The sequence below is a fragment of the Bombus terrestris genome, chromosome 1 (genome assembly GCF_910591885.1).
Source record: "Bombus terrestris chromosome 1, iyBomTerr1.2, whole genome shotgun sequence".
In the NCBI taxonomy this organism is placed as follows: domain Eukaryota; kingdom Metazoa; phylum Arthropoda; class Insecta; order Hymenoptera; family Apidae; genus Bombus; species Bombus terrestris.
The window spans coordinates 7,446,504-7,461,962 of record NC_063269.1 but is presented as its reverse complement, the minus strand read 5'-3'; the positions used below and the strand labels follow the sequence as shown (position 1 = coordinate 7,461,962).

The 15,459-nt window shown below is 31.0% G+C and overlaps 2 protein-coding genes across 3 annotated transcripts; one reads left to right on the top strand and one right to left on the bottom strand.

Annotated features, from left to right (window-relative positions):
• The first annotated feature begins 6,507 nt into the window (after positions 1–6,507).
• On the top strand, positions 6,508–11,211 carry LOC125387151. The gene is made up of 9 exons (XM_048414303.1): positions 6,508–6,795; positions 6,891–7,026; positions 7,103–7,277; positions 7,359–7,521; positions 7,608–8,066; positions 8,139–8,391; positions 8,468–8,634; positions 8,724–8,819; positions 8,899–11,211. Exons 5-9 carry the CDS (start codon positions 7,920–7,922, stop codon positions 9,085–9,087), a joined length of 852 nt encoding a protein of 283 aa, XP_048270260.1. The 5' UTR covers positions 6,508–6,795; positions 6,891–7,026; positions 7,103–7,277; positions 7,359–7,521; positions 7,608–7,919; the 3' UTR covers positions 9,088–11,211.
• A 703-nt stretch (positions 11,212–11,914) lies between these two features.
• Positions 11,915–14,443, bottom strand: LOC100650065 (baculoviral IAP repeat-containing protein 8). Of its 2 annotated transcripts, XM_048414308.1 has the most exons (5): positions 13,796–14,443; positions 13,250–13,493; positions 12,800–13,157; positions 12,633–12,717; positions 11,915–12,514 (listed from the first exon to the last, which is right to left on the bottom strand). In XM_048414308.1, exons 3-5 carry the CDS (start codon positions 12,983–12,985, stop codon positions 12,324–12,326), a joined length of 462 nt encoding a protein of 153 aa, XP_048270265.1. In that variant the 5' UTR covers positions 12,986–13,157; positions 13,250–13,493; positions 13,796–14,443; the 3' UTR covers positions 11,915–12,323. The 2 variants fall into 2 exon arrangements, with proteins under 2 accessions (XP_048270265.1, XP_048270264.1); XM_048414307.1 differs by having other exon boundaries at positions 12,800–13,493.
• Positions 14,444–15,459: the final 1,016 nt, after the last annotated feature.

Here is a 15,459-nt window from a genome sequence, read left to right as displayed (position 1 = left end):
GAATATGCTATAACATAACATATTATATTTTTACATTCATACATTAGTGCAGCTTTAGTATATAAGAAATGAAATAATAATACATAATTAGATATAATTAATAAAAGATAAAAAATTCTTTTTGTATCACTGATTTTTTATGAACTATTTATCACAATTAACATAGCTTTTATAGGCTGAGCGTTTGTAGTTCGCAGGATGCTCTCCTTGACAGTGGATGCACTTCGCGGGGGTTTCTGAGGATTTAGTGCATTGGTCAGTGGGGTGACTTCCTGCACATTTAACACACCGGAAATTATGGTTGCAGTATTTCTGCGTGTGGCCGTATCTTTGGCACCTTTTGCATTGCACTATCTCTTTCTTTACAAAAAGTGGTTCGATTTTTACTATTGAGTTCATCAGACGATTGGGGTTGTAAATTTCTTTATTGTTTGATTTTTGTTTCATATCAATAAAGAATAAGGATAGCGGGTTTTTCGTGATTCTATGCCTTATGTTGTTAATGTTAGTTACTTCGTGGCCATATTTTAAAATTTCAAACTTCAGCTCGCCTAGATTGGCTGAATGGTGGATATTGCGTAGCACCACAAGAAAAGGTCTTTCTTGCTTGAGCTGGTATATGTGGAGATTTGCGTTCAAGATTTTTAGCAACTTAGTTAGTTTTCTATAGGCGTCTGGGTTGGTCGGCAGAATTTTCACATGATTATTATTAATTTTTACTTTGTAGTCTTCTTTGTTGATATCTTTCTCGATGGACTTTATCATTGTTTGAATGTGGATGACATCGTCAATGAAGATTGGCGGGGGAGGAGGAATTCTTTGAGTATGTTGTCTATTTACCGTTTCGGTTGTGTCCATGGAGTCTTCTGTTGTCTCCAGTATTGAGAACCTGTTGTAAGTGGTCACTTGGCTAGCTGGTGGATTAGTTTGACTTTTGCTCACATTAGTCTTAGCGTTTTTTCGTGTGCGGGTCGTTTGCAAAAAGGGATGTATTGCCACTTTGCCACGGGGGAGGAAGAGGGGCGCTGTTATAATTTAGCTCCGGAAAGCACGTTTCAGATATTTGGGCCATCATCGTGCTAGTTAATTCAATTTGGGAAAGGTTGCAAACGTTTAAGAATACCTATAACCTTCCCTTGTTAAGTACGTGGCAGAAAATATTTATATCGTCGTTCGGAAAATAAATGCGAATCGAATGAAAAGCGAGATTTTTGAACTGTGGACATGAAAAAGAATCGAAACGATGGAAACGAAAACAGAGAAAGTTATTACATAGAATTATTATATTATTGCATAGAAAATCATTGAAAAATGTTCAGAGTAATCTTTATATATTAATTTATAATAAACCCTTGAATTTTTCGATATACGACTCTTTTAATCGCAAGTTGTTTTCTTGGATGTTATCGTTTTTCAGATGCTGTTTAAAGCTGTTATTACATTGGTTTGGGTTGTGATATTCAATTGATTCATACAGATTAGTTTTGTATCCTGTGTACTTCACACACTTTGTACAGCCATTTACACACAGCGAAAACTCAGATAAAAAAGATGGGGGAAAAACAGAAGAGAATCGCAAAGCAGTAGCACCAACTCTGGATGTAGGAACTAGCGATCATACCAACATGACATTTATCTCAACAAAAGCCAGTGTAGGTTTCGAGCTCAGAATCTTTGGTGCCTAAGACGCATCGAATGCAAAATGCTAGATAAAAATAAAGAAAAATTAGAAAAACAATCGAAATGAGAGTAAACGGATACAGTGGATACGCCGCTACATTGTACACGAATATAAACAGCTGCTAGAAAATTCAGTTATGCGAATGATGACTCACTTTAGCAATTTCAGGATGGTCAGTAAGAAAACATAGGCGTCGCCAATTTTAAAGGTTCTACTTCGTCGATACTTTTTTTTTTAATTTGACAGACGAGAACTTTTCCCTATTTTTCAAGATTTTACTGCTTTTCAAGCTAAGTGTATAACGTTTTATCCGAATATCTTTATTCTTAGTTTTTACTATCTTCTACTGCATTCGCAATTAACATTTTTAATGCCAAACGATGGCATATTGTTGCAAGGAACATTCGCGAAAAGTGCCAACTCTGTGTGAGATGTTTCAAATATTGAAAAATCTGCGCACTTATTTCTAAAAATAATTTTATTGTAATCCGCGATGATTAAAACCGAGGCTGGGTATACGCCATAAAGTATAGGGTGCCATAAAGTAAAATTAACCATGTAACGGTAACCTGAGACTTTAGACTATATTTTACCTTCTTACTAAATATTTTTTCCCACCTTCAGGCAAGAATCGTATTGTCTTGTATATAGGGTGTTTCCTTAGAATGATGGTCACCTGAACCGAAACAATGTAGCGATTAGCGGTTGACGAGTATGTCAAATCTGAAGCAGAACGATATGGAAATTCCAAACAATACGAAAACTCGATTAGAACCTAATACCAAGCATCTATTATCATTTCCTCTTTCATTATGTGTGTTAATAATTAATTGCAATTTTTTGTCGCTCTCTTTGACTCTCTAGACTCCGTAGCAGCTTTTACTGATATTTTAAACAACGCGTTAATATTGTCAAGTAAGAAGCGAACAAATAAGAATTCCTTCAAAAGCGGCATCATTTTCGAAATGTGAGTAAATAAGGGGTATAATTTCTGTACCTTGCTGTACCTAGCGTGCGTCGTTTACTTGAGAACAGTACAGAACAGTACAGTACAGGGGCGGAGCATCGATGAAATTTGATTGGTTGACAACTTGTGCTACTGTGGTAGGGATAAGAACTGTAGGAAACAGGTAGTTCTTTCTCCAGAAATAGAAGTTTCAAGATTCAGTATTTGATTGACAGTCGAAGAGTTTGTTCGTTCGTGCGATAAAGCAGTTTTAGTAAATCTAAAAATATAAAATATACAAGAATAAGATATTAAATCTTTGTTAAGATTCCACTTGAAGAGTTGGTGTGCTGTTGAATCGGGACGTGAACATCCGATATCGGTAAGTTTTGTCTGTAATATATTCCTGTTTCATCAATTGTACGCGTATAATATTTCTCGAAAATGAGTAAACTAAAATCGTTTTACCATTTATAAGTCAAAATATCGTAGCGAAAGCATTTATGTAGATTGTACAGAAAGTTGATTGTACAGATTGTACAGAAAGACAATTTTTAACTTTTGCGCTAAAGCAAACGGGGCTGAGATTACTTCGATAATATCGGCTTGTTCTAATCAGTAGATATTTTAATTTTATATTATTTTTTTAAATAGGTTTTAAGACATTTCTTCGGTTGATAAAATGTTTCCGGCCGATTCGACTTCGTCGAATTATTCAACATCGGCGATTAATTCAATATCGGCGGACGATTCAGCCGCTGCAGTACCTTCAACATCGGCAGCAAGGCCGGTGCATTTAATATCACCGAGACCTTCGAGGTCATTAAAGATACCCGGTTCCTCAACGTGCCCAAAGCCTCTAATACGGATAAGGAGTGGAAAAAGTCGATATGCACCTAGTCCTTATGGTATAACATATCAAGAGTCTGTTAATCACAATGACCATCGACTTCTACACCATCCAGGATACCCGACGGCACATCAAGCTAGCTGTTCGGGATCTTATAGTATTAAAAAACAAAAAAATTTGGAATATGAAAGTCATGAACATGTTAGCGATGAAACATGCCAGGAGTTATACGAAACTTCTACAGAAGTAAGTACAGTAACATATACCCTGAACCATATGTATAGTTAATAATTCGAATATATACTTATGTACATTATATTTATTTCAGGCACCAATACAAATTATTGATGACAATCCTGAGAGATCCAATAGTGAAAATGATACTGACGAAGCGGCTCTCCTTCAGGAACTTGGTAAGTAATAAAAATAAAAACATAGATTGATCATAAATTCGTTAATTTGTATGAAATCCGTATACATATAATAAATTTTATTATATATTATATTTAAATATACTGATTACTATTTTAGCTGCTCTGGAGGAAGAAAATCGTCTGATTCAGGAATCTCGTCTGTGTAAAGTTTGCACGGAACGGGAAGCAAATATTGAATTCCTACCTTGTGGACATGTGGCAACCTGCTACTACTGTGCACCGGCATTTACAAAATGCATAATTTGCCGTGGAGAACTTACAGCAACTTGTAATGCAATTTTTTCGTAATGCATGTATATACAATACATGTATATAATTATGTACATTTGTAAATTAGCTTATTCATATCTCTTATATAAATATAAATATAATTTTTTAAAAATGACGTACAGTCATTAAAAAGTGTGATGTATCGTCAAATTAACTGTATATATCAGGAAATGATAATTTTTTTTATTTTTAATAGTATTTCTACAGTAATTAATAAATAGAAACATAATACTAAATTGATCAAATACATTTTTTCTTTATATTTTTGGCTTTTTTTGTATTTTAAGTGTATTTTACTTAATTAAACATTAATTCGAATTATGTACCTTACTTTATCTGAATAAAGTTAACTTTTTCCGCATCTAACGAATTGTTTTTTCATTCATTCCCCTTATTGCCATTAAAATGAAGCTGTTTTATGTATATATATATATATATATATATATGTATAATACTGTTCATATATAGTACAGAGTATATATATACACAGAATGCATACATATACAGAAAGATATATATATATATATATATATATATATATATATATATCTTATATCTTATATCTATATATTATATATATATATATATATATATATATATATTATTATATCTATATATATATTATTATTATATCCATATATATATATAGTTATATATAGTTATATATATATATATATATATATATATATAGTTCAAATCATAAAAATCGTAGCTTACTTTTTCTTTTATTATACTTACTTATCCTGTTTTCAATTCGTTAAATAATACCGATTAAAAGACAATTCTAATTTTTATATTAATAAAACGTCGAAGTTTTAAAGCGAGAAACTTGTCTGTTAGAAGTTTATGATTGTAAAACTGAGTATTTTCAAGGTGTTGTACAACTTATTTGTTTGCTATATCGATTTATATTTTTAATTCGTTCTGTAAGTGGTATCGTTGGCTGTGAATACATGAATACACATAGATGGCGGCCATTTTGTGATGTGATTTTGAACTTTGATTGAATTAGGTTTGAGCCATTTCTTACTCTTCGTTAATCATGAGACTAGCTGTTATGTTAGTAAATACTTGCGATCTTGTATAAACTATGCAATTTCCCACAAATTTCAGTACAATGGTCATCTGTATGGACCAACTGAATGATGGATAGAAGCAATATGGCGTTAAAGTAAGGTGCAAACATGGCCGTAAAATAGCCAAAGAATGCTCAGTTTTACATAGTCATAACTTTTGAACCAGTAGATTCCCCGTCTTAAAACTTCTATTTTCGTATTCTACACGTCGAAAATTAGAAAATTACAAAAATTGCAAGAAAAGGTCAATAATTTTTGGTTTCCTAAAATAAAGTTAGTCAAGAACACTATTATACTTATTGTACATTTATGTATTTAGTATAGATATGTATGCATGTATGAATACTATTCGTATTCTCCCTACTTTTTGTATAATCTGAGAGAGACTGCGATACCTCGACACTCGGCACCATGGTCGTATGTCGTGGCGCACTATCTCTGTCCTTCAACATGGTCTTCAACTCACCTGTAACGCGCTATCTATCTCTGTCATTCTATGGGAGAACTACATGGTGTCGATGATAACTATTTATATAAGTACATAGTAATTATTCAATTCATTCGTTACCTATTCGAATACTACGCTATGCATAGTGTTGAAATTTGAATTACGCGGCGTTTACTTCAAATGGCTTGAAGTTACGAATATACAACCTAATTGAACATTACTGAACCGTTGCGTTACATACGAATCTGGCCTAATATTTAACGATATCGTTATGCAATTTAAGAGCGAAATTTGAAATCACGTTCACATGTCTGAAATGCCAAATACATCTATATATTGGTCAAAAATTCGATGCGAGTACTATAGCAAGGAGTGAATAAGAATTCAAAATACAGGAAATACGCTATTGGAAAACTTGGAAGTTTAGTCGTCAATGATCACAATAAATTAAAAGCCATGCGAGGTTATTAAAAAATATTTTTTGTTTTTTAAGGGAGAATTCCAAGCAAGCCTCTATAAAAAAAGCTATGCTTACATCTTAATATGTAGTTATCTTGAATTTTTCGCGCACTTTATTGAACAAAGCGGTTCAGCGATACGTACCAATATATATAATACAAACTCCTTAGTAACCGCCAAATAAGATAATATATTGGTAATAGAAAGAGAGTCGTCTTTTTACTTAACAAGATTTTAAATCTGTTTTAAATATAAAAAGTTTAGATGTCTCACATACAAGTTTAATTTTAAGATAATTGAGAATAAAGCTTCCTCATAAAAATCATATTTTAAGTACTACTATAACTTTTGACATTGACAACATAAATGTTGGCTATTCATTGTCAAATGCGTTTTTGAAAAATTGTTAGTATAAATTGGATCCATGAGAACATAAAATAATTAAGAATAGCAAGCAATTATATATAATGGATGCTTGTAGTCTTATGAATAAAAAAAAAGAACAATCGGTTCTGTACGCTTTATTTCCGGAAATGAGTAACCTATGTTGTGCAATTTGCGAAATTGATTTTGTTGAAATTCATGATTCATCGGCAAAATCAAATTTTCATTGGCAAACAATGAAATGCCGGTAAGTCAAGGGCAAATTCTGCGAATCAAAAATTTTGTATTCCATAATATTATCTTAATAATGATCTTTATATTTTACTAACAATAAAATTTTAGATTACTCATTCATTTAATATCTGACGTTATTGCTTCACCAGTAATGGGTACAGAAAGATATATATTTGTTATAACTCATAAACAATTTTCTGAAACTGGTAGATTGGAACAAATTTTGAGAAATTTTAAACTAGTGGTATGCTCAAGACACGAATCTTTATTGACTCTAAATATATTATTTCAATAATAAACTGGTTTTTTATTCCTGTCAGTATCAAGGATTAAGATCAGTTACTGCAGAAGTCTATAAAAGTTGTCTTAGGTATACGATACAAACTAAGATAGCTCCTTTGTGGAATAAAGTTGATGATTATTTTGTTCAAGGAAAAAATTTTTATAACTTTATAGAAGGAACTAGAGCATTAAAATTAGATATACTTATAGAGGGTAATAGAAAATCTAATTTTGTTCTTAGTATAACTAATATTTAAAAAAATGTGAAACATATTAACATTAAAAAGTTTTTAGAAAGGAAAATGTGTTTGCAACTTCATGCAGAAATACTTAAAATTCCATATATAAAACTTGAAGACTATCTTTCACCATCTATTATATCACATTTTTTAGCAGACCCTAAAGGATACGTTGATTTATCTCGTTATAATCTTCCATTTGTACATGTATTACCAAGGTAACAATAATTTATTTCATTTAGTGGAATATATATGGAATATATATGTATATTTGGTTTAAAATAAAATTTTTTAATTTCTATAGTACAAAAAAAGGCAAACTATTATCTGTATCTAAAGAACTTCCAGCAAAATGTGCCTTTAAAGATTATGACCAATTACGTAGACACTGGAAAAATATGGTATAAATGACAATACCTATGTTTATTCATCTTGCAATTTACTTTCAAATATATTTTTGTATATATATATATATATATATATATAGATATGTATGTATGTATGTGTGTGTAAAACATTTTAGTATGGATATTATTTACCAAAAAATAGAGATGGAATTTTATTTTATGAAATTAAATTTTTGATTTCCAAATCTAAGGTTTTTACATATCCTCATATGTGTGTAGCAAGTAGTCCATTAGAAATTATTCCAAATAGAGAAAAAGAATCTACAATTATACATTTTTTATCTGATATGTTTATGAAATTACCTGAAGTTTGTGGTAAACGGCTACAGATATCCAAAGATAATCCATTTGATACAGTGAGTTACACAGAATATTTAATAATTTCTATTCAATAGTCGTAACTAAAATCTATTCTTCATTATATACAGAAATCTTTAAATATAAGATCAAATACTGCATTGCCAAAGGACAGACGATTAAGTACATATCTTAAGGAAAAGGGTAATATTATCTCACAATTAGAATTTTCTGATAAATATATAGATGGATTGACAAAACATGTAGATACTGCTACATTATTAACAACACAATTAACTAAAATTCATCAAATTCATAACGTACAATTTCATGAATATATGAGAGCAAAATTAAACGACAACGATGTGAAAGAAAATAAAAGTGGTACTAAAATAATAATATACCTGTACAAATATACCTAAAAATTGTAATTACTTGAATTATAAAATAAACTTTATAGGTATTCAATGTTTAAATACTATGCAAAATTCATCTATACAAAATGTAGAAAATAATTTTATCACAGTTGATACCTCAAGAAACCCAAATTTTACTGTATCAAAGGAAAGAACAATTTCTACATACTTTAAAATTCAAAACATGAATTCTTATGCTAAGACAAAAGAGGTATCTTTTTCTACATTTTCTTTGTAAGATATCTTGCTTTATCTTTCATTATTTATGCCTCGCATATAATCCTCTCTATTTAAAAATAGCAATCGCAGGAAGAAGATCAAAGACAAAAACATTTAACGCTAAAGGAGAAACTATCAAAAGCTAAATCTGATAAAGATGGCAGCTTATCTTTACTAGTATACACATATTTATGTTTCTAAATTCTGTATGATTAAGTGAAAATTACATATAATTGTTCTATAATTCATTAAACAGGATCAAAACAATATTGTGGAGACAATGGCAAAACTAAGTCAGTTAGATCAATTGGAGTATAGCGAATTGAGTGATTGGCTAAAAGAGCGTTCAATTCCACATAATTCTAAAGCAAAAAAAAATGTACTTATTAATAAAGCATTATCGCACATCAAGAATACCACAATTTTACAGCCATTTCGTATGTAAATGTATCATATGTGTTCTTAAGTGTACTAAGTTAGTATAAAAAATAATACCAATATGCTATAACATAACATATTATATTTTTACATTCATACATTAGAGCAGCTTTAGTATATAACAAATAAAATAATAATACATAGTTAGATATAATTAATAAAAGATAAAAAATTCTTTTTGTACCACTGATTTTTTATGAACTATTTATCACAATTTACATAGCTTTTCTGTCAGCTTCATTTTTTATACCAATCTCAATTAGTTCATTAGTTCATTTCATTAGTTAAAGTCATAAACAAATCAATGTCAACCTGAAATAAGTTTACAATATTAATTTATAATAAATATAATATTTTATACATGTAACAACATATTTACTTCTTGAACGAGGAATTTAGGTATTGACCTAATCCGTAATGTTTTAGTAAAATAAACACTTTTGCTTCTTCTGAATTTAAAATCATTCCTCTTGGAGGTGTCCTGTAACGTGGTGGTGATGGTGTATTTTCCCTAAATACATTTTCATCCTTCATATTTGGAAGAACATTTTGTTGGCGCAATAGACTAAATTGAGGCACATATTCAAGAATAGCATCAACATCTTCTTTGTGTTGAATATTTAAATCTTGTGGCTGAATGGACTGTAACACTTTGCAAACAATATAGCTAAATTAAAATATCATATTTACTTTGTATATAATATAGAGCAATAACTAAGATACCTCTGCATAGGTAGTTCGCTTACATTCTTTCTACTTTTTGAACAAGTTAGCATTGCTTCATCTTCATCTTCATTTACAAACCATTGTTTCTCCTTTGTTTCATCTTTGATATTCAAAATTAATTTCCTCATTATGTTCATTTTGTGTAAAATATAAATTTGAAGAAGTAGGTAGCAGTTTGTTCAGATTTCAAGTCAAGGTGATTGGAAGTAAACTACTCTGAACACTTTCTCAATGATTTGTCTCTAAACTTAATGCACAGGGTTTTAAAAGTTCCTTGCTTTAACATTCTCTATCGTGTCAGAAGCTTCGTCTTCAAGAGTAATAGTTTTCTCTGTTAAGGCCTTAACGAAGACCTGTATGGTTCATGGTCTGGGGAAAAAAGGTTATATTAATATACAATATCGTGCTGCGATAGTACATGCTAAAATAAACATTTTGTAAGGAATAACTTTATATTTTTTTAATTTATAAAAACATTAATCAGCTCAAATTTTGTTAAACAAAATGATGGCATCACAGCAGAGTATCGGTTATTGGAAAACTCATCTAATATTTTTTACATAAATATGGAAGAATCAGCTGTTATGCTTACATTTCTTGAAATAATTTATAGAATAGGGTAGATAGTTGCACACAAGTCACTCTAAATTCTTTTGATAAAACAATATAGCAAAGCCTTCGAAGGATAATTCACAATAGAGTATGTCAAATAATGTATAACATGTGCATTTGATGCCATTTATTGGTGTACACGATAATTGCGTAGTTCAGTAAAGCCAGTAAAGGATGCACTTAGACTAAATCTCATAATTTTTCACCATTTCTTTAAATTAAGTGCATATCTGTTAAAATTAATTAAATATTACATAATATGTTTCCTAGGAAAGCTGTTGAAAAATTTGAAAAAGGTTGCAAACGTTTAAGAATACCTATAACCTTCCTTTGTTAAGTACGTGGGAGAAAATATTTATATCGTCTTTCGCAAAATAAATGCGAATCAAATGAACAGCGAGATTATTGAACTGTGGAAATAAAAAAGAATCGAAATAATGAAAACGAAAACAGAGAAAGTTATTACATAGAATTATTATATTATTGCATAGAAAATCATTGAAAAATGTTCAGAGTAATCTTTATATATTAATTTATAATAAACCCTTGAATTTTTCGATATACGACTCTTTTAATCGCAAGTTGTTTTCTTGGACCTTATCGTTTTTCAGATGCTGTTTAAAGCTGTTATTACATTGGTTTGGGTTTTGAAATTCAATTGATTCATACAGATTATCCTGTTGTATCCTGTGTACTTCATTGTACTGTGTACTTCACACCTGTGTATCCTGTGTACTTCAACACCTTGTACAGCCATTTACACACAGCGAAAACTCAGATAAAAAAGACGTGACGGATGGGGAAAAACAGAAGAGAATCGCAAAGCAGTTGTTCTAACACTGGATGTAGGAACTAGCGATCATACCAACATGACATTTATCTCAACAAAAGCCAGTGTAGGTTTCGAGCTCAGAATCTTTGGTGCCAAAGAAGCATCGAATGCAAAATGCTTAATAAAAATAAAGAAAAATTAGAAAAACAATCGAAATGAGAGTAAACGGATACAGTGGATACGCCGCTACATTGTACACGAATATAGACAGCTGCTAGAAAATTCAGTTATGCGAATGATGACTCACTTTAGCAATTTCAGGATGGTTAGTAAGAAAACATAGGCGTCGCCACTTTTAAAGGTTCTACTTCGTCGATACTTTCTTTTTTAATTTGACAGACGAGAACTTTTCCCTATTTTTCAAGATTTTACTGCTTTTCAAGCTAAGTGTATAACGTTTTATCCGAATATCTTTATTCTTAGTTTTTACTATCTTCTACTGCATTCGCAATTAACATTTTTAATGCCAAACGATGGCATATTGTTGCAAGAAATATTTGCGAAAAGTGCCATATACGATTGCGATGCATATATACATACATAAATATATATATATGTATATATATATACGCATATGTGTATACGTGTGTATATGTTTATACGTATACGTGTGTGTGCGCGTGTATATATATATATATAATAAATGAAATGAAACTGTATTACATATATATTTATATATATAAAACAGCTTCATTTTTAATGACAATAAGGGGAGTAAAATAAAAAACAATTCGTTAGATGCGGAAAAAGTTAACTTTATTCAGACAAAATAAGGTACATAATTCGAATTAATGTTTGATTAAGTAAAATACACTTAAAATACAAAAAAAGCCAAAAATATAAAGAAAAAATGTATTTGATCAATTTAGTATTATGTTTCTATTTATTAATTACTGTAGAAATACTATTAAAAATAAAAAAAATTATCATTTCCTGATATATACATTTAATTTAACGATACATCACACATTTTAATGACTGTACGTCATTTTTAAAAAATTATATTTATATTTATATAAGAGATATGAATAAGCTAATTTACAAATGTACATAATTATATACATGTGCATGCATTACAAAAAAATTGCACTACTTGTCGCCTTAAGTTCTCCTCGGCAAATTATGCATTTTGTAAGTGCCGGTGAACAGTAGTCGCAGGTTGCTACATGTCCACAAGGTAGGAATACAACTGTTGCTTTTCGTTCCGTGCAAACTTTACACAAACGAGCATTTTTCAATGTTCGATTTTTTTCCTTCGCAGCAGCTAAAATAGTGAACAATATATTTAGATATAACACATAATAAAATTTATTATATGTATACGGATTTCATACAAATTAACGAACTTATGATCAATCTGTGTTTTTATTTTTATTACTTACCAATTTTCTGAACGAGAGTCATTTCATTAGTATCATTTTCACTATTGGATCTCTCAGGATTCCCATTCGCAATTTGTGTTGGTGCCTGAAATAAATATAATATACATAAGCATATATTCGAATTGTTAACTATATATATGGTTCAGAGTATATGTTACTGTACTTACTTCTGTAAAAGATTCATATAACTCTTGGCCTGTTACATTATTAGGATATTTGAAACCCCGTACTGTTAATAAGTAATTACAGCTGGGAGACGAAATTGCATGTTGTTCCCATGGATGTTCTTCTGGTCCCCAATTTCCTATACCAATTCCACAATGGTAACAGACAGTGAAATCCATTATTCCCATGTAATAGAAACCAGCATCGGCTAATTCTTCACTTGTCTGCCTTAGATGTGTAGGCCATGTTGCGAATGTGTTTAATCTGGATTTGTAACTGGTATATTCCAATTTTTCTGGTTCCTTAACTCCTCTTAGTCCCAAACGGCTAAATTGATATGCCGACGGGGTTCGTGAATGTCTTAAAAATCGATGGTCATTATAATCAAATGACTTTTGATATTTTAAACCATAAGGACAGGATATATATCTGTTTCTTCGTATTATGCGTACTCGTGGCATTGGCGATATCCAGAGTTCGGGAATTATTGGTTGCATTGGCGACATCCAAGGTTTGGGAATTATTGGTAGCATTGACGACGTCGAAGGTCTCGGTGATATTAAAGGCACCAGCCTTGCTGCGGACGTTGCAGCGGCTGAATCGTCCGCCGATATTGAATTAATCGCCGATGTTGAATAATTCGACGAAGTCGAATCGGCCGGAAACGTTTTATCAACCGAAGAAATGTCTTAAAACCTATTTAAAAAAAAAAAGAAATTAAAATATCTACTGATTATAACAAGCCGATATTATCGAAGTAATCTCAGCCCCGTGTGCTTTAGCGCAAAAATTAAAGATTGTCTTTGAAAAATTACAGCGATTTTATTTGATAATTGAAGCGTTTGAAGGATCACGAAACTTTCTGTACAATCTACATAAATGCTTTCGCTACGATATTCTGACTTATAAATGGTAAAACGATTTTAGTTTACTCATTTTCGAGAAATATTATACGCGTACAATTGATGAAACAGGAATATATTACAGGCAAAACTTACCGATATCGGATGTTCACGTCCCGATTCAACAGCACACCAACTCTTCAAGTGGAATCTTAACAAAGATTTAATATCTTATTCTTGTATATTGTATATTCTCAGATTTACTAAAACTGCGCTATCGCACGAATGAACAAACTCTTCGACTATCTATTAAATACTGAATCTTGAAACTTCTATTTCTGGAGAAAGAACTACCTGTTTCCTACAGTTCTTATCCCTACCACAGTAGCACAAGTTGTCAACCAATCAAATTTCATCGATGTTCCGCTCCTGTACTGTACTGCTCTGTACTGTTCTCAAGTAAACGACGCACGCTAGGTACAGCAAGATACAGAAATTATACCCCTTATTTACTCACATTTCGAAAATGATGCCGCTTTTGAAGGAATTCTTATTTGTTCGCTTCTTACTTGACAATATTAACACGTTGTTTAAAATATCAGTAAAAGCTGCTACGGAGTCTAGAGAGTCAAAGAGAGCGACAAAAAATTGCAAATAATTATTAACACACATAATGAAAGAGGAAATGATAATAGATGCTTGGTATTAGGTTCTAATCGAGTTTTCGTATTGTTTGGAATTTCCATATCGTTCTGCTTCAGATTTGACATACTCGTCAACCGCTAATCGCTACATTGTTTCGGTTCAGGTGACCATCATCCTAAGGAAACACCCTATATACAAGACAATACGATTCTTGCCTGAAGGTGGGAATAAATATTTAGTAAGAAGGTAAAATATAGTCTAAAGTCTCAGGTTACCGTTACACGTTTAATTTTACTTTATGGCACTCAATACTTTATGGCGTGTACCCAGCCTCGGTTTGAATCATCGCGGATTATAATAAAATTATTTTTAGAAATAAGTACGCAGATTTTTCAATATATGAAACATCTTGAACAGGGTTTCCGCAGGAAAATTGAACCATTTGTAACATTTTATAAATTCATTTTGAGATAAAGGTCTCTCGCGATGCGAATAGTAAGACGCTGTAGCATTATGTTATATTGTATTATACATATTGTACCATGTCATATAAATATACATAGGTATTTATACATACATATGTATATATTCACATACATATACGTATATATATATACGTAAATTCCCTAGAGGACATGTAGGATAGGGATTCTTTTTGTTTTACGGGTAGCACGACAGGTTGTGTTTCACGGACAGACCGATCTTCTTTTGTTTTACGGACGATCATTTTAAAAAGCACGTTTTTCCCGAACGGACTGACAGAGAGTTACATTAGAGACAGACAAGGTTACGGAATAGTTATTTAAGATTTTAAAGACTGAAGAAGAAAGATCGGTAGCTCAGGACGTTGAAAATCGATTCTCGATTTTCAGGTAAACATTGTACTAAAGACTCGTTATTTCCCGTTTATATAATTATTGTTATTTATTGTTATAGTCGAATATTAATTGTTGTTTATTTTTGTATTTTATTATTTACTTCATAATAAAAACTCGATTTTTAGACTACAGAATCGATCCCTGAATTATCCCCAGATTACGATCTTACACATATATACACACACATATATATTTGTGTGGATATATGTATCGCAATCATATATCGTCTTTGGCACTTTTCGCAAATGTTCCTTGCAACAATATGCCATCGTTTGGCATTAAAAATGTTAATTGCGA

What these genes read in the sequence shown, in the direction of transcription:
- LOC100650065 (XM_048414307.1), bottom strand. Translation starts at nt 13,330, where the DNA reads ATGCTACCAATAATTCCCAAACCTTGGATGTCGCCAATGCAACCAATA. An exon ending in TATATGAATCTTTTACAGAA is followed by an intron (nt 12,718 to 12,799) that starts GTAAGTACAGTA and finishes TATTTATTTCAG; the next exon opens with GCACCAACACAAATTGCGAA. An exon ending in GACTCTCGTTCAGAAAATTG is followed by an intron (nt 12,515 to 12,632) that starts GTAAGTAATAAA and finishes TCACTATTTTAG; the next exon opens with CTGCTGCGAAGGAAAAAAAT.
- LOC125387151 (XM_048414303.1), top strand. Translation starts at nt 7,920, where the DNA reads ATGTGTGTAGCAAGTAGTCCATTAGAAATTATTCCAAATAGAGAAAAA. An exon ending in CTTATGCTAAGACAAAAGAG is followed by an intron (nt 8,635 to 8,723) that starts GTATCTTTTTCT and finishes ATTTAAAAATAG; the next exon opens with CAATCGCAGGAAGAAGATCA. An exon ending in ATGGCAGCTTATCTTTACTA is followed by an intron (nt 8,820 to 8,898) that starts GTATACACATAT and finishes TTCATTAAACAG; the next exon opens with GATCAAAACAATATTGTGGA.